Here is an 18,385-nt window from a genome sequence, read left to right as displayed (position 1 = left end):
GTGATCTCCCCCTGTTCTACAGAGTGAGTGGAGTTTGTGTGATCTCCCCCTGTTCTACAGAGTGAGTGGAGTTTGTGTGATCTCCCCCTGTTTTACAGAGTGAGTGGAGTTTGTGTGATCTCCCCCTGTTCTACAGAGTGAGTGGAGTTTGTGTGATCTCCCCCTGTTCTACAGAGTGAGTGAGTGGAGTTTGTGTGATCTCCCCCTGTTCTACAGAGTGAGTGGAGTTTGTGTGATCTCCCCCTGTTCTACACAGTGAGTGAGTGGAGTTTGTGTGATCTCCCCTTGTTCTACAGAGTGATTGAGTGAGTGGAGTTTGTGTGATCTCCCCCTGTTCTACACAGTGAGTGAGTGGAGTTTGTGTGATCTCTCCCTCTTCTACAGAGTGAGTGAGTGGAGTTTGTGTGATCTCCCCCTGTTCTACAGAGTGAGTGAGTGGAGTTTGTGTGATCTCCTCCTGTTCTACAGAGTGAGTGAGTGGAGTTTGTGTGATCTCCCCCTGTTCTACAGAGTGAGTGAGTGGAGTTTGTGTGATCTCCCCCTGTTCTACAGAGTAAGTGAGTGGAGTTTGTGTGATCTCCCCCTGTTCTACAGAGTGAGTGGAGTTTGTGTGATCTCCCCCTGTACTACACAGTGAGTGAGTGGAGTTTGTGTGATCTTCCACTGTTCTACAGAGTGAGTGGAGTTTGTGTGATCTCCCCCTGTTCTACAGAGTGAGTGGAGTTTATGTGATCTCCCCCTGTTCTACAGAGTGAGTGGAGTTTGTGTGATCTCCCCCTGTTCTACAGAGTGAGTGAGTGGAGTTTGTGTGATCTCTCCCTGTACTACACAGTGAGTGAGTGGAGTTTGTGAGATCTCCCCCTGTTCTACAGAGTGAGTGGAGTTTGTGTGATCTCCCCCTGTTCTACAGAGTGAGTGGAGTTTGTGTGATCTCCCCCTGTTCTACAGAGTGAGTGGAGTTTGTGTGATCTCCCCCTGTTTTACAGAGTGAGTGAAGTTTGTGTGATCTCCCCCTGTTCTACAGAGTGAGTGGAGTTTGTGTGATCTCCCCCTGTTCTACAGAGTGAGTGAGTGGAGTTTGTGTGATCTCCCCCTGTTCTACAGAGTGAGTGGAGTTTGTGTGATCTCCCCCTGTTCTACACAGTGAGTGAGTGGAGTTTGTGTGATCTCCCCTTGTTCTACAGAGTGATTGAGTGAGTGGAGTTTGTGTGATCTCCCCCTGTTCTACACAGTGAGTGAGTGGAGTTTGTGTGATCTCTCCCTCTTCTACAGAGTGAGTGAGTGGAGTTTGTGTGATCTCCCCCTGTTCTACAGAGTGAGTGAGTGGAGTTTGTGTGATCTCCTCCTGTTCTACAGAGTGAGTGAGTGGCGTTTGTGTGATCTCCCCCTGTTCTACAGAGTGAGTGAGTGGAGTTTGTGTGATCTCCCCCTGTTCTACAGAGTAAGTGAGTGGAGTTTGTGTGATCTCCCCCTGTTCTACAGAGTGAGTGGAGTTTGTGTGATCTCCCCCTGTACTACACAGTGAGTGAGTGGAGTTTGTGTGATCTTCCACTGTTCTACAGAGTGAGTGGAGTTTGTGTGATCTCCCCCTGTTCTACAGAGTGAGTGGAGTTTATGTGATCTCCCCCTGTTCTACAGAGTGAGTGGAGTTTGTGTGATCTCCCCCTGTTCTACAGAGTGAGTGAGTGGAGTTTGTGTGATCTCCCCCTGTTCTACAGAGTGAGTGGAGTTTGTATGATCTTCCCCTGTTCTACACAGTGAGTGAGTGGAGTTTGTGTGATCTCCCCCTGTTCTACAGAGTGAGTGAGTGGAGTTTGTGTGATCTCCCCCTGTTCTACACAGTGAGTGAGTGGAGTTTGTGTGATCTCCCCCTGTTCTACAGAGTGAGTGAGTGGAGTTTGTGTGATCTCCCCCTGTTCTACAGAGTGAGTGAGTGGAGTTTGTGTGATCTCCCTCTGTTCTACAGAATGAGTGTGTGGAGTTTGTATGATCTCCCCCTGTTCTACAGAGTGAGTGAGTGGAGTTTGTGTGATCTCCCCCTGTTCTACAGAGTGAGTGAGTGGAGTTTGTGTGATCTCCCCCTGTTCTACAGAGCGAGTGAGTGGAGTTTGTGTGATCTCCCCCTGTTCTACAGAGTGAGTGAGTGGAGTTTGTGTGATCTCCCCCTGTTCTACAGAGTGAGTGGAGTTTGTGTGATCTCCCCCTGTTCTACAGAGTGAGCGAGTGGAGTTTGTGTGATCTCCCCCTGTTCTACAGAGTGAGTGAGTGGAGTTTGTGTGATCTCCCCCTGTTCTACAGAGTGAGTGAGTGGAGTTTGTGTGATCTCCCCCTGTTCTACAGTGAGAAAGTGGAGTTTGTGTGATCTCCCCCTGTTCTACAGAGTGAGTGGAGTTTGTGAGATCTCCCCCTGTTCTACAGAGTGAGTGGAGTTTGTGTGATCTCCCCCTGTTCTACAGAGTGAGTGGAGTTTGTGTGATCTCCCCCTGTTCTACAGAGTGAGTGTAGTTTGTGTGATCTCCCCCTGTTTTACAGAGTGAGTGGAGTTTGTGTGATCTCCCCCTGTTCTACAGAGTGAGTGGAGTTTGTGTGATCTCCCCCTGTTCTACAGAGTGAGTGAGTGGAGTTTGTGTGATCTCCCCCTGTTCTACAGAGTGAGTGGAGTTTGTGTGATCTCCCCCTGTTCTACACAGTGAGTGAGTGGAGTTTGTGTGATCTCCCCTTGTTCTACAGAGTGATTGAGTGAGTGGAGTTTGTGTGATCTCCCCCTGTTCTACACAGTGAGTGAGTGGAGTTTGTGTGATCTCTCCCTCTTCTACAGAGTGAGTGAGTGGAGTTTGTGTGATCTCCCCCTGTTCTACAGAGTGAGTGAGTGGAGTTTGTGTGATCTCCTCCTGTTCTACAGAGTGAGTGAGTGGAGTTTGTGTGATCTCCCCCTGTTCTACAGAGTGAGTGAGTGGAGTTTGTGTGATCTCCCCCTGTTCTACAGAGTAAGTGAGTGGAGTTTGTGTGATCTCCCCCTGTTCTACAGAGTGAGTGGAGTTTGTGTGATCTCCCCCTGTACTACACAGTGAGTGAGTGGAGTTTGTGAGATCTCCCCCTGTTCTACAGAGTGAGTGGAGTTTGTGTGATCTCCCCCTGTTCTACAGAGTGAGTGGAGTTTGTGTGATCTCCCCCTGTTCTACAGAGTGAGTGGAGTTTGTGTGATCTCCCCCTGTTTTACAGAGTGAGTGGAGTTTGTGTGATCTCCCCCTGTTCCCTGTCTACAGAGTTGAGTGAGTGGAGTTTGTGTGATCTAGGGGGGCCCCTGTTCTTAAAGAGTGAGTGAGTGGAGTTTGTGTGATCTCTCCCTGTTCTACAGAGTGAGATCGTGTGATCTCCCCTGTTCTACAGAGTGAGTGAGTGGAGTTTGTGTGATCTCCCCTGTTCTACAGAGTGGTGAGTGGAGTTTGTGTGATCTCCCCCTGTTCTACAGAGTGAGTGAGTGGAGTTTGTGTGATCTCCCCCTGTTCTACAGAGTGAGTGAGTGGAGTTTGTGTGATCTCCCCTGTTCTACAGAGTGAGTGAGTGGAGTTTGTGTGATCTCCCCCTGTTCTACAGAGTGAGTGAGTGGAGTTTGTGTGATCTCCCCCTGTTCTACAGAGTGAGTGAGTGGAGTTTGTGTGATCTCCCCCTGTTCTACAGAGTGAGTGAGTGGAGTTTGTGTGATCTCCCCCTGTTCTACAGAGTGAGTGAGTGGAGTTTGTGTGATCTCCCCCTGTTCTACAGAGTGAGTGAGTGGAGTTTGTGTGATCTCCCCCTGTTCTACAGAGTGAGTGAGTGGAGTTTGTGTGATCTCCCCCTGTTCTACAGAGTGAGTGAGTGGAGTTTGTGTGATCTCCCCCTGTTCTACAGAGTGAGTGGAGTTTGTGTGATCTCCCCCTGTTCTACAGAGTGAGTGAGTGGAGTTTGTGTGATCTCCCCCTGTTCTACAGAGTGAGTGAGTGAGTTTGTGTGATCTCCCCCTGTTCTACGAGAGTCGAGTGAGTGGAGTTTGTGTGATCTCCCCCTGTTCTACAGAGTGGAGTGAGTGGAGTTTGTGTGATCTCCCCCTGTTCTACAGAGTGAGTGAGTGGAGTTTGTGTGATCTCCCCCTGTTCTACAGAGTGAGTGAGTGGAGTTTGTGTGATCTCCCCCTGTTCTACAGAGTGAGTGAGTGGAGTTTGTGTGATCTCCCCCTGTTCTACAGAGTGAGTGAGTGGAGTTTGTGTGATCTCCCCCTGTTCTACAGAGTGAGTGAGTGGAGTTTGTGTGATCTCCCCCTGTTCTACAGAGTGAGTGGAGTTTGTGTGATCTCCCCCTGTTCTACAGAGTGAGTGAGTGGAGTTTGTGTGATCTCCCCCTGTTCTACAGAGTGAGTGAGTGGAGTTTGTGTGATCTCCCCCTGTTCTACAGAGTGAGTGAGTGGAGTTTGTGTGATCTCCCCTGTTCTACAGAGTGAGTAAGTGGAGTTTGTGTGATCTCCCCCTGTTCTACAGAGTGAGTGAGTGGAGTTTGTGTGATCTCCCCCTGTTCTACAGAGTGAGTGAGTGGAGTTTGTGTGATCTACCCCTGTTCTACAGAGTGAGTGAGTGGAGTTTGTGTGATCTCCCCCTGTTCTACAGAGTGAGTGAGTGGAGTTTGTGTGATCTCCCCCTGTTCTACAGAGTGAGTGAGTGGAGTTTGTGTGATCTCCCCCTGTTCTACAGAGTGAGTGAGTGGAGTTTGTGTGATCTCCCCCTGTTCTACAGAGTGAGTGGAGTTTGTGTGATCTCCCCCTGTTCTACAGAGTGAGTGAGTGGAGTTTGTGTGATCTCCCCCTGTTCTACAGAGTGAGTGAGTGGAGTTTGTGTGATCTCCCCCTGTTCTACAGAGTGAGTGGAGTTTGTGTGATCTCCCCCTGTTCTACAGAAGGAGTGAGTGGAGTTTGTGTGATCTCCCCCTGTTCTACAGAGTGAGTGAGTGGAGTTTGTGTGATCTCCCCCTGTTCTACACAGTGAGTGAGTGGAGTTTGTGTGATCTCCCCCTGTTCTACAGAGTGAGTGAATGGAGTTTGTGTGATCTCCCCGTGTTCTACAGAGTGAGTTAGTGGAGTTTGTGTGATCTCCCCCTGTTCTACAGAGTGAGTGAGTGGAGTTTGTGTGATCTCCCCCTGTTCTACAGAGTGAGTGAGTGGAGTTTGTGTGATCTCCCCCTGTTCTACAGAGGGAGTGAGTGGAGTTTGTGTGATCTCCCCCTGTTCTACAGAGGGAGTGAGTGGAGTTTGTGTGATCTCCCCCTGTTCTACAGAGTGAGTGAGTGGAGTTTGTGTGATCTCCCCCTGTTCTACAGAGTGAGTGGAGTTTGTGTGATCTCCCCCTGTTCTACAGAGTGAGTGAGTGGAGTTTGTGTGATCTCCCCCTATTCTACAGAGTGAGTGGAGTTTGTGTGATCTCCCCCTGTTCTACAGAGGGAGTGGAATTTGTGTGATCTCCCCCTGTTCTACAGAGTGAGTGAGTGGAGTTTGTGTGATCTCCCCCTGTTCTACACAGTGAGTGAGTGGAGTTTGTGTGATCTCCCCCTGTTCTACAGAGTGAGTGAATGGAGTTTGTGTGATCTCCCCGTGTTCTACAGAGTGAGTGGAGTTTGTGTGATCTCCCCCTGTTCTACAGAGTGAGTGAGTGGAGTTTGTGTGATCTCCCCCTGTTCTACAGAGTGAGTGAGTGGAGTTTGTGTGATCTCCCCCTGTTCTACAGAGCGAGTGAGTGGAGTTTGTGTGATCTCCCCCTGTTCTACAGAGTGAGTGAGTGGAGTTTGTGTGATCTCCCCTGTTCTACAGAGTGAGTGGAGTTTGTGTGATCTCCCCCTGTTCTACAGAGTGAGTGAGTGGAGTTTGTGTGATCTCCCCCTGTTCTACAGAGTGAGTGAGTGGAGTTTGTGTGATCTCCCCCTGTTCTACAGAGTGAGTGGAGTTTGTGTGATCTCCCCCTGTTCTACAGTGAGAAAGTGGAGTTTGTGTGATCTCCCCCTGTTCTACAGAGTGAGTGGAGTTTGTGTGATCTCCCCCTGTTCTACAGAGTGAGTGGAGTTTGTGTGATCTCCCCCTGTTCTACAGAGTGAGTGAGTGGAGTTTGTGTGATCTCCCCCTGTTCTACAGAGTGAGTGAGTGGAGTTTGTGTGATCTCCCCCTATTCTACAGAGTGAGTGGAGTTTGTGTGATCTCCCCGTGTTCTACAGAGTGAGTTAGTGGAGTTTGTGTGATCTCCCCCTGTTCTACAGAGTGAGTGAGTGGAGTTTGTGTGATCTCCCCCTGTTCTACAGAGTGAGTGAGTGGAGTTTGTGTGATCTCCCCCTGTTCTACAGAGGGAGTGAGTGGAGTTTGTGTGATCTCCCCCTGTTCTACAGAGTGAGTGAGTGGAGTTTGTGTGATCTCCCCCTGTTCTACAGAGTGAGTGGAGTTTGTGTGATCTCCCCCTGTTCTACAGAGTGAGTGAGTGGAGTTTGTGTGATCTCCCCCTATTCTACAGAGTGAGTGGAGTTTGTGTGATCTCCCCCTGTTCTACAGAGGCAGTGGAATTTGTGTGATCTCCCCCTGTTCTACAGAGTGAGTGAGTGGAGTTTGTGTGATCTCCCCCTGTTCTACACAGTGAGTGAGTGGAGTTTGTGTGATCTCCCCCTGTTCTACAGAGTGAGTGAATGGAGTTTGTGTGATCTCCCCGTGTTCTACAGAGTGAGTGAGTGGAGTTTGTGTGATCTCCCCCTGTTCTACAGAGTGAGTGAGTGGAGTTTGTGTGATCTCCCCCTGTTCTACAGAGTGAGTGAGTGGAGTTTGTGTGATCTCCCCCTGTTCTACAGAGCGAGTGAGTGGAGTTTGTGTGATCTCCCCCTGTTCTACAGAGTGAGTGAGTGGAGTTTGTGTGATCTCCCCCTGTTCTACAGAGTGAGTGGAGTTTGTGTGATCTCCCCCTGTTCTACAGAGTGAGTGAGTGGAGTTTGTGTGATCTCCCCCTGTTCTACAGAGTGAGTGAGTGGAGTTTGTGTGATCTCCCCCTGTTCTACAGAGTGAGTGAGTGGAGTTTGTGTGATCTCCCCCTGTTCTACAGTGAGAAAGTGGAGTTTGTGTGATCTCCCCCTGTTCTACAGAGTGAGTGGAGTTTGTGTGATCTCCCCCTGTTCTACAGAGTGAGTGGAGTTTGTGTGATCTCCCCCTGTTCTACAGAGTGAGTGGAGTTTGTGTGATCTCCCCCTGTTCTACAGAGTGAGTGGAGTTTGTGTGATCTCCCCCTGTTTTACAGAGTGAGTGGAGTTTGTGTGATCTCCCCCTGTTCTACAGAGTGAGTGGAGTTTGTGTGATCTCCCCCTGTTCTACAGAGTGAGTGAGTGGAGTTTGTGTGATCTCCCCCTGTTCTACAGAGTGAGTGGAGTTTGTGTGATCTCCCCCTGTTCTACACAGTGAGTGAGTGGAGTTTGTGTGATCTCCCCTTGTTCTACAGAGTGATTGAGTGAGTGGAGTTTGTGTGATCTCCCCCTGTTCTACACAGTGACTGAGTGGAGTTTGTGTGATCTCTCCCTCTTCTACAGAGTGAGTGAGTGGAGTTTGTGTGATCTCCCCCTGTTCTACAGAGTGAGTGAGTGGAGTTTGTGTGATCTCCTCCTGTTCTACAGAGTGAGTGAGTGGAGTTTGTGTGATCTCCCCCTGTTCTACAGAGTGAGTGGAGTTTGTGTGATCTCCCCCTGTTCTACAGAGGGAGTGGAATTTGTGTGATCTCCCCCTGTTCTACAGAGTGAGTGAGTGGAGTTTGTGTGATCTCCCCCTGTTCTACACAGTGAGTGAGTGGAGTTTGTGTGATCTCCCCCTGTTCTACAGAGTGAGTGAATGGAGTTTGTGTGATCTCCCCGTGTTCTACAGAGTGAGTGAGTGGAGTTTGTGTGATCTCCCCCTGTTCTACAGAGTGAGTGAGTGGAGTTTGTGTGATCTCCCCCTGTTCTACAGAGTGAGTGAGTGGAGTTTGTGTGATCTCCCCCTGTTCTACAGAGCGAGTGAGTGGAGTTTGTGTGATCTCCCCCTGTTCTACAGAGTGAGTGAGTGGAGTTTGTGTGATCTCCCCCTGTTCTACAGAGTGAGTGGAGTTTGTGTGATCTCCCCCTGTTCTACAGAGTGAGTGAGTGGAGTTTGTGTGATCTCCCCCTGTTCTACAGAGTGAGTGAGTGGAGTTTGTGTGATCTCCCCCTGTTCTACAGAGTGAGTGAGTGGAGTTTGTGTGATCTCCCCCTGTTCTACAGTGAGAAAGTGGAGTTTGTGTGATCTCCCCCTGTTCTACAGAGTGAGTGGAGTTTGTGTGATCTCCCCCTGTTCTACAGAGTGAGTGGAGTTTGTGTGATCTCCCCCTGTTCTACAGAGTGAGTGGAGTTTGTGTGATCTCCCCCTGTTCTACAGAGTGAGTGGAGTTTGTGTTATCTCCCCCTGTTTTACAGAGTGAGTGGAGTTTGTGTGATCTCCCCCTGTTCTACAGAGTGAGTGGAGTTTGTGTGATCTCCCCCTGTTCTACAGAGTGAGTGAGTGGAGTTTGTGTGATCTCCCCCTGTTCTACAGAGTGAGTGGAGTTTGTGTGATCTCCCCCTGTTCTACACAGTAAGTGAGTGGAGTTTGTGTGATCTCCCCCTGTTCTACAGAGTGAGTGAGTGGAGTTTGTGTGATCTCCCCCTGTTCTACACCGTGAGTGAGTGGAGTTTGTGTGATCTCCCCCTGTTCTACAGAGTGAGTGAGTGGAGTTTGTGTGATCTCCCCCTGTTCTACAGAGTAAGTGAGTGGAGTTTGTGTGATCTCCCCCTGTTCTACAGAGTGAGTGGAGTTTGTGTGATCTCCCCCTGTTCTACAGTGAGTGAGTGGGGTTTGTATGATCTCCCCCTGTTCTACAGAGTGAGTGAGTGGAGTTTGTGTGATCTCCCCCTGTTCTACAGAGTGAGTGAGTGAAGTTTGTGTGATCTCCCCCTGTTCTACAGAGTGAGTGAGTGGAGTTTGTGTGATCTCCCCCTGTTCTACAGAGTGAGTGAGTGGAGTTTGTGTGATCTCCCCCTGTTCTACAGAGTGAGTGGAGTTTGTATGATCTCCCCCTGTTCTACACAGTGAGTGAGTGGAGTTTGTGTGATCTTCCCCCTGTTCTACAGAGTGAGTGAGTGGAGTTTGTGTGATCTCCCCCTGTTCTACAGAGTGAGTGAGTGGAGTTTGTGTGATCTCCCCCTGTTCTACAGAGTGAGTGAGTGGAGTTTGTATGATCTCCCCCTGTTCTACTGAGTGAGTGAGTGGAGTTTGTGTGATCTCCCCCTGTTCTACACAGTGAGTGAGTGGAGTTTGTGTGATCTCCCCCTGTTCTACAGAGTGAGTGGAGTTTGTGTGATCTCCCCCTGTTCTACAGAGTGAGTGAGTGGAGTTTGGATGATCTCCCCCTGTTCTACAGAGTGAGTGAGTGGAGTTTGTGTGATCTCCCCCTGTTCTACAGAGTGAGTGAGTGGAGTTTGTGTGATCTCCCCTGTTCTACAGAGTGAGTGAGTGAGTGGAGTTTGTGTGATCTCCCCTGTTCTACAGAGTGAGTGAGTGGAGTTTGTGTGATCTCCCCCTGTTCTACAGAGTGAGTGAGTGGAGTTTGTGTGATCTCCCCTGTTCTACAGAGTGAGTGGAGTTTGTGTGATCTCCCCCTGTTCTACAGAGTGAGTGAGTGGAGTTTGTATGATCTCCCCCTGTTCTACAGAGTGAGTGAGTGGAGTTTGTGTGATCTCCCCCTATTCTACAGAGTGAGTGGAGTTTGTGTGATCTCCCCCTGTTCTACAGAGGGAGTGGAATTTGTGTGATCTCCCCCTGTTCTACAGAGTGAGTGAGTGGAGTTTGTGTGATCTCCCCCTGTTCTACACAGTGAGTGAGTGGAGTTTGTGTGATCTCCCCCTGTTCTACAGAGTGAGTGAATGGAGTTTGTGTGATCTCCCCGTGTTCTACAGAGTGAGTTAGTGGAGTTTGTGTGATCTCCCCCTGTTCTACAGAGTGAGTGAGTGGAGTTTGTGTGATCTCCCCCTGTTCTACAGAGTGAGTGAGTGGAGTTTGTGTGATCTCCCCCTGTTCTACAGAGGGAGTGAGTGGAGTTTGTGTGATCTCCCCCTGTTCTACAGAGGGAGTGAGTGGAGTTTGTGTGATCTCCCCCTGTTCTACAGAGTGAGTGAGTGGAGTTTGTGTGATCTCCCCCTGTTCTACAGAGTGAGTGGAGTTTGTGTGATCTCCCCCTGTTCTACAGAGTGAGTGAGTGGAGTTTGTGTGATCTCCCCCTATTCTACAGAGTGAGTGGAGTTTGTGTGATCTCCCCCTGTTCTACAGAGGGAGTGGAATTTGTGTGATCTCCCCCTGTTCTACAGAGTGAGTGAGTGGAGTTTGTGTGATCTCCCCCTGTTCTACACAGTGAGTGAGTGGAGTTTGTGTGATCTCCCCCTGTTCTACAGAGTGAGTGAATGGAGTTTGTGTGATCTCCCCGTGTTCTACAGAGTGAGTGGAGTTTGTGTGATCTCCCCCTGTTCTACAGAGTGAGTGAGTGGAGTTTGTGTGATCTCCCCCTGTTCTACAGAGTGAGTGAGTGGAGTTTGTGTGATCTCCCCCTGTTCTACAGAGCGAGTGAGTGGAGTTTGTGTGATCTCCCCCTGTTCTACAGAGTGAGTGAGTGGAGTTTGTGTGATCTCCCCCTGTTCTACAGAGTGAGTGGAGTTTGTGTGATCTCCCCCTGTTCTACAGAGTGAGTGAGTGGAGTTTGTGTGATCTCCCCCTGTTCTACAGAGTGAGTGAGTGGAGTTTGTGTGATCTCCCCCTGTTCTACAGAGTGAGTGGAGTTTGTGTGATCTCCCCCTGTTCTACAGTGAGAAAGTGGAGTTTGTGTGATCTCCCCCTGTTCTACAGAGTGAGTGGAGTTTGTGTGATCTCCCCCTGTTCTACAGAGTGAGTGGAGTTTGTGTGATCTCCCCCTGTTCTACAGAGTGAGTGAGTGGAGTTTGTATGATCTCCCCCTGTTCTACAGAGTGAGTGAGTGGAGTTTGTGTGATCTCCCCCTATTCTACAGAGTGAGTGGAGTTTGTGTGATCTCCCCGTGTTCTACAGAGTGAGTTAGTGGAGTTTGTGTGATCTCCCCCTGTTCTACAGAGTGAGTGAGTGGAGTTTGTGTGATCTCCCCCTGTTCTACAGAGTGAGTGAGTGGAGTTTGTGTGATCTCCCCCTGTTCTACAGAGGGAGTGAGTGGAGTTTGTGTGATCTCCCCCTGTTCTACAGAGTGAGTGAGTGGAGTTTGTGTGATCTCCCCCTGTTCTACAGAGTGAGTGGAGTTTGTGTGATCTCCCCCTGTTCTACAGAGTGAGTGAGTGGAGTTTGTGTGATCTCCCCCTATTCTACAGAGTGAGTGGAGTTTGTGTGATCTCCCCCTGTTCTACAGAGGCAGTGGAATTTGTGTGATCTCCCCCTGTTCTACAGAGTGAGTGAGTGGAGTTTGTGTGATCTCCCCCTGTTCTACACAGTGAGTGAGTGGAGTTTGTGTGATCTCCCCCTGTTCTACAGAGTGAGTGAATGGAGTTTGTGTGATCTCCCCGTGTTCTACAGAGTGAGTGAGTGGAGTTTGTGTGATCTCCCCCTGTTCTACAGAGTGAGTGAGTGGAGTTTGTGTGATCTCCCCCTGTTCTACAGAGTGAGTGAGTGGAGTTTGTGTGATCTCCCCCTGTTCTACAGAGCGAGTGAGTGGAGTTTGTGTGATCTCCCCCTGTTCTACAGAGTGAGTGAGTGGAGTTTGTGTGATCTCCCCCTGTTCTACAGAGTGAGTGGAGTTTGTGTGATCTCCCCCTGTTCTACAGAGTGAGTGAGTGGAGTTTGTGTGATCTCCCCCTGTTCTACAGAGTGAGTGAGTGGAGTTTGTGTGATCTCCCCCTGTTCTACAGAGTGAGTGAGTGGAGTTTGTGTGATCTCCCCCTGTTCTACAGTGAGAAAGTGGAGTTTGTGTGATCTCCCCCTGTTCTACAGAGTGAGTGGAGTTTGTGTGATCTCCCCCTGTTCTACAGAGTGAGTGGAGTTTGTGTGATCTCCCCCTGTTCTACAGAGTGAGTGGAGTTTGTGTGATCTCCCCCTGTTCTACAGAGTGAGTGGAGTTTGTGTGATCTCCCCCTGTTTTACAGAGTGAGTGGAGTTTGTGTGATCTCCCCCTGTTCTACAGAGTGAGTGGAGTTTGTGTGATCTCCCCCTGTTCTACAGAGTGAGTGAGTGGAGTTTGTGTGATCTCCCCCTGTTCTACAGAGTGAGTGGAGTTTGTGTGATCTCCCCCTGTTCTACACAGTGAGTGAGTGGAGTTTGTGTGATCTCCCCTTGTTCTACAGAGTGATTGAGTGAGTGGAGTTTGTGTGATCTCCCCCTGTTCTACACAGTGACTGAGTGGAGTTTGTGTGATCTCTCCCTCTTCTACAGAGTGAGTGAGTGGAGTTTGTGTGATCTCCCCCTGTTCTACAGAGTGAGTGAGTGGAGTTTGTGTGATCTCCTCCTGTTCTACAGAGTGAGTGAGTGGAGTTTGTGTGATCTCCCCCTGTTCTACAGAGTGAGTGGAGTTTGTGTGATCTCCCCCTGTTCTACAGAGGGAGTGGAATTTGTGTGATCTCCCCCTGTTCTACAGAGTGAGTGAGTGGAGTTTGTGTGATCTCCCCCTGTTCTACACAGTGAGTGAGTGGAGTTTGTGTGATCTCCCCCTGTTCTACAGAGTGAGTGAATGGAGTTTGTGTGATCTCCCCGTGTTCTACAGAGTGAGTGAGTGGAGTTTGTGTGATCTCCCCCTGTTCTACAGAGTGAGTGAGTGGAGTTTGTGTGATCTCCCCCTGTTCTACAGAGTGAGTGAGTGGAGTTTGTGTGATCTCCCCCTGTTCTACAGAGCGAGTGAGTGGAGTTTGTGTGATCTCCCCCTGTTCTACAGAGTGAGTGAGTGGAGTTTGTGTGATCTCCCCCTGTTCTACAGAGTGAGTGGAGTTTGTGTGATCTCCCCCTGTTCTACAGAGTGAGTGAGTGGAGTTTGTGTGATCTCCCCCTGTTCTACAGAGTGAGTGAGTGGAGTTTGTGTGATCTCCCCCTGTTCTACAGAGTGAGTGAGTGGAGTTTGTGTGATCTCCCCCTGTTCTACAGTGAGAAAGTGGAGTTTGTGTGATCTCCCCCTGTTCTACAGAGTGAGTGGAGTTTGTGTGATCTCCCCCTGTTCTACAGAGTGAGTGGAGTTTGTGTGATCTCCCCCTGTTCTACAGAGTGAGTGGAGTTTGTGTGATCTCCCCCTGTTCTACAGAGTGAGTGGAGTTTGTGTTATCTCCCCCTGTTTTACAGAGTGAGTGGAGTTTGTGTGATCTCCCCCTGTTCTACAGAGTGAGTGGAGTTTGTGTGATCTCCCCCTGTTCTACAGAGTGAGTGAGTGGAGTTTGTGTGATCTCCCCCTGTTCTACAGAGTGAGTGGAGTTTGTGTGATCTCCCCCTGTTCTACACAGTAAGTGAGTGGAGTTTGTGTGATCTCCCCCTGTTCTACAGAGTGAGTGAGTGGAGTTTGTGTGATCTCCCCCTGTTCTACACCGTGAGTGAGTGGAGTTTGTGTGATCTCCCCCTGTTCTACAGAGTGAGTGAGTGGAGTTTGTGTGATCTCCCCCTGTTCTACAGAGTAAGTGAGTGGAGTTTGTGTGATCTCCCCCTGTTCTACAGAGTGAGTGGAGTTTGTGTGATCTCCCCCTGTTCTACAGTGAGTGAGTGGGGTTTGTATGATCTCCCCCTGTTCTACAGAGTGAGTGAGTGGAGTTTGTGTGATCTCCCCCTGTTCTACAGAGTGAGTGAGTGAAGTTTGTGTGATCTCCCCCTGTTCTACAGAGTGAGTGAGTGGAGTTTGTGTGATCTCCCCCTGTTCTACAGAGTGAGTGAGTGGAGTTTGTGTGATCTCCCCCTGTTCTACAGAGTGAGTGGAGTTTGTATGATCTCCCCCTGTTCTACACAGTGAGTGAGTGGAGTTTGTGTGATCTTCCCCCTGTTCTACAGAGTGAGTGAGTGGAGTTTGTGTGATCTCCCCCTGTTCTACAGAGTGAGTGAGTGGAGTTTGTGTGATCTCCCCCTGTTCTACAGAGTGAGTGAGTGGAGTTTGTATGATCTCCCCCTGTTCTACTGAGTGAGTGAGTGGAGTTTGTGTGATCTCCCCCTGTTCTACACAGTGAGTGAGTGGAGTTTGTGTGATCTCCCCCTGTTCTACAGAGTGAGTGGAGTTTGTGTGATCTCCCCCTGTTCTACAGAGTGAGTGAGTGGAGTTTGGATGATCTCCCCCTGTTCTACAGAGTGAGTGAGTGGAGTTTGTGTGATCTCCCCCTGTTCTACAGAGTGAGTGAGTGGAGTTTGTGTGATCTCCCCTGTTCTACAGAGTGAGTGAGTGAGTGGAGTTTGTGTGATCTCCCCTGTTCTACAGAGTGAGTGAGTGAGTGGAGTTTGTGTGATCTCCCCCTGTTCTACAGAGTGAGTGAGTGGAGTTTGTGTGATCTCCCCCTGTTCTACAGAGTGAGTGAGTGGAGTTTATGTGATCTCCCCCTGTTCTACAGAGTGAGTGAGTGGAGTTTGTGTGATCTCCCCCTGTTCTACAGAGTGAGTGAGTGGAGTTTGTGTGATCTCCCCCTGTTCTACAGAGTGAGTGAGTGGAGTTTGTGTGATCTCCCCCTGTTCTACACAGTGAGTTGATGTTCATAATAGTGATGTAGTGGTTGGTGTTGATGTTGTTGATGTTGTTGATGTTCCCTGCAGGGCGATGAGGTCCCTTCATCGTCTTTCACTTTCGCTCCCCACGCTCCTCATCATCCTCCTCCTCCTCTCGCCCGCCGGCCTCTCCTCGCCGGACCGCAGCACAACCCCTGGTGAGAACACGCCCTCACCCTCTCAGTCCACGGTGGCCAGGAGATGTTGACTACCTCGCCTGGTACACAGGAGGTCGTGGGTGAGATGTTGACTACCTCGCCTGGTGTACAGGAGGTCGTGGGTTCCATCCCGACCCTGACAACGCCTGCTGCTACTGCTGTAGATGTGGAGTCTCTGAGTGTCTCTCTCTCATCATCATCACCACCACAGTGGCTAGGAGATGTTGACTACCTCGCCTGGTGTACAGGAGGTCGTGGGTGAGATGTTGACTACCTCGCCTGGTACACAGGAGGTCGTGCTGGTGAGATGTTGACTACCTCGCCTGGTACACAGGAAGTCGTGGGTGAGATGTTGACTACCTCGCCTGGTACACAGGAGGTCGTGCTGGTGAGATGTTGACTACCTCGCCTGGTACACAGGAGGTCGTGCTGGTGAGATGTTGACTACCTCGCCTGGTGTACAGGAGGTCGTGGGTGAGATGTTGACTACCTCGCCTGGTACACAGGAGGTCGTGCTGGTGAGATTTTGACTACCTCGCCTGGTACACAGGAGGTCGTGGGTTCCATCCCGACCCTGACAACGCCTGCTGCTACTGCTGTAGATGTGGAGTCTCTGAGTGTCTCTCTCATCATCATCATCATCATCACGGTGGCTATGAGATGTTGACTACCTCGCCTGGTGTACAGGAGGTCGTGGGTTCCATCCCGACCCTGACGATGCCTGCTGCTGTAGATGTGGAGTCTCTGAGTGTCTCTCTCACCGTGGTAGTCACTGCATGGATTTGTCTCCAGGTCCTCCTGCTCTACATATCCACACGATGATGATGATGATGACGACGATGGCGATGACGACGATGATGACGATGACGATGATGATGACGATGATGATGACGATGATGACGGCGATGACGACGATGATGACGATGACGACGATGATGACGACGATGATCATGATGACGACGATGATGATGGCGACGACGATGAACAGCCACCACTTTGGTGAGGCAGCTGTTGTTTGTGAGTGCCGTGTCGCCTACCTGAACAAGAGACAGACAGCAGCTCAGCGAGGGGGGGGGTCCTCACCTGCTGCTGAGCACCAACACGGCCGTGTTGTGTCGAGCGTTCACTCCCCCCTCTCGCTGACAGTGCGGGAAGAGTAGGCCAAGCCGCACCTTCTGCAGGGCCATCGCCCGAAACGTCGCCGCTTATTTATCCCTCCTGCAGATGCTCACCCTCCCCCCGCGCCCCCCCTAATGGCAGCTGACTGACGCACAGAGACAGCTGCCACTGGGGGTGCCCCTAGGCCAGACCACAGACCCTGTAACCCCATAGACCACGTGACCCCGCAGACCACGTGACCCCTCAGACCACGTGACCACGTGACCCTACAGACCCCCTTGTAGTGACACATGACATCACTTCCTGTTGGGTCTGTACGCGTGACGTCACTTCCTGTTGGGTCTGTGTGCGTGACGTCACTTCCTGTTGGAAAAATACGTAATCTGAATTTATGTTATTTGGTGTAATTATGTGCATATATTATGCGAATTTATCGTATTAGTTTATGCGACTGCGTGCGATTATGCTACTATATGCAGTTATGATAATTTAGCTCAAACTCATTTTTGAGGGTAGTATTATTACTCAGGATAAGACAGTTAATTGTATGAAGTTATGCAGGTGTGATGTAAGTATGCCAGATTAAGCTCGGCTTCGTTGACTAGGGTTGTATTATCAATCGGTATAATACAATTATTGTCGCTTTAAAACATTTACTGATTATGTCTTAGTGTGTTATCTCAGGTCTCCAAATTCAAATCTCACCGCAGGAAACAGTTCTTATAATTAAGATTATTATGCATGAACTTAGGAACTTAAGCAATTTTAATTTCTAAACAAGAACATAACACTCTAATATGTGAACTCTTATGCTTGGAATTGTCAACACAGTACTCCTGGAGATGTTCCCCTCATCGATCCATACATTTAACCCTCAATGATCACGTTGTTGAACTGGGTAACAGAATAATTGATTAATTCCCTAGAGTAACGCGAGCATCTACGGCGATAGGAAAAAAAGTCCTTAAATATTCATGCAACGATATTCATACGAAGGGCAATAAAGGAACACGTCCCGAAGGCAAGAGTAGTTATCAATGAATTCGTTTGTAAGATTATGCAATTAAAAAGAAAAAAAAACGAACGACTAAAACGCTTCTAAATGACCGTATCCACGTAAAACTCAGTTGATTTTTAACGCACCACCTTGGAATGGCAACCCTTCTTGAAACACAAAGATGACGTTTATGGAACGATCTTATTTGTCCCGGTATGCGTGGTCGTCTGCCTTCTCTGCCGCTCGTTCAATTCTTCGTGTGAAGCAGACGCCGGGCGAGCGTGGGGGAGGGTCGTACAAACGGCTTGGCTCTCTTCCGTTGCTCGGGGGGGGGGGGGGGGGCGGCCACAGTTTCCTGTCCACAGCCGGCCGGAAGAGTCGGCGCGATGATCCCGCCGTCAGATAGCCGCCGGCGGCTCGCCCGCTGGCGGCCGGCACCTCACCGGGGCGGTGACGCGCGGTGTGAGTGTGGGTCGAGCCCGCCTCCCCCTCCTGCTCAACGGGCGGCTGGTCAGGCTCTTGAGTCGGCACAACGCTCCGCCCGCTGGCGGCTGGCAGCCTCGCTCGGTGGGGCTGGCTCTCTGCGATGCTGTTGCCATGGTCGGCGCTTGGCGCTTTCCGCCCGTTCGCCAGGTTGATTGGTTGTCGTCGCTCGGCGCTCGTTTCTCTCTCGTTTCTCTTCGCTCTCTCCTTGACCGTGCAGCTGCCAGCTTCACACGGACACCCGCCCTTACTTCAGGGCCGCGCTTCGTCGTTGCTCAACTTCCGTGCTGTGAGCTGCCCTTCGCCGGCTGGATCGCTCGCTCGCAAAACTTGACAATTGTATTTGCGCAGCTCTTACACACAACCCCCCTGATAGTTTTGGTAGCATACAGCTTATCGCAATCCTCGATTCCACACGCGACTCGGAACAGCAGGGCGAATGTGGAATGAAACTTTCGGCGACACCCTGGTCGGTTCATGCCGAACTCGGCTCTGGACAACGCGCCGTGCCTTGTCTCTCTGCGAGACACGACACCCATGGTCGATCTCGAGGCCACGCCCCCGGAGCCAGCCTGCCCCTGAGCAAGACTCTTGCCGTTCGCAGCGCTCCTCCTTGCAGAGCTGCGCCTGGCCAGCTGTCCCTTGCCGAGCTGAACGTCGTGCGTCGTGTTGCTGTTTATGTCTGAAAATGTCTCCCCTCTTGCGAGAGAAAAAAAAAGCAGATGCTTACTCCGTCATGGTCTCCCGCCGCGGCCGCGCCTGATTGGCCCCTCCCCCCCCCCTCTTCCCTTGGTGACTCCGGGCGGGCTGCTTTACATCAAATTGATGTTTGTTTGAACTCCCAATTCCTCTCTTCGTGGCGTCCGCTGAGGG

The 18,385-nt window shown here is 50.3% G+C and overlaps 1 protein-coding gene across 1 annotated transcript in view; it reads left to right on the top strand.

Annotated features, from left to right (window-relative positions):
* The window catches only part of LOC116958073 (interleukin-1 receptor accessory protein-like 1), a 97,799-nt gene that overhangs the window by 46,951 nt on the left and 32,463 nt on the right, over positions 1-18,385 (top strand). Inside the window, exon 2 of the mRNA XM_076058378.1 lies at positions 14,804-14,913. Within this exon, the coding sequence (XP_075914493.1) occupies positions 14,808-14,913 (106 nt within the window). The 5' untranslated portion in view covers positions 14,804-14,807. The remainder of the gene's footprint in view (positions 1-14,803; positions 14,914-18,385) is intronic.

Source organism: Petromyzon marinus (assembly GCF_048934315.1).
Source record: "Petromyzon marinus isolate PM22_M1 ecotype Great Lakes invasive population chromosome 70 unlocalized genomic scaffold, UKy_Petmar_22M1.pri1.0 chr70_unloc.4, whole genome shotgun sequence".
NCBI classification, from domain to species: Eukaryota; Metazoa; Chordata; class Hyperoartia; order Petromyzontiformes; family Petromyzontidae; genus Petromyzon; species Petromyzon marinus.
The sequence above is the reverse complement of the archived record's forward strand: the minus strand, read 5'-3'. Positions and strand labels throughout refer to the sequence as shown.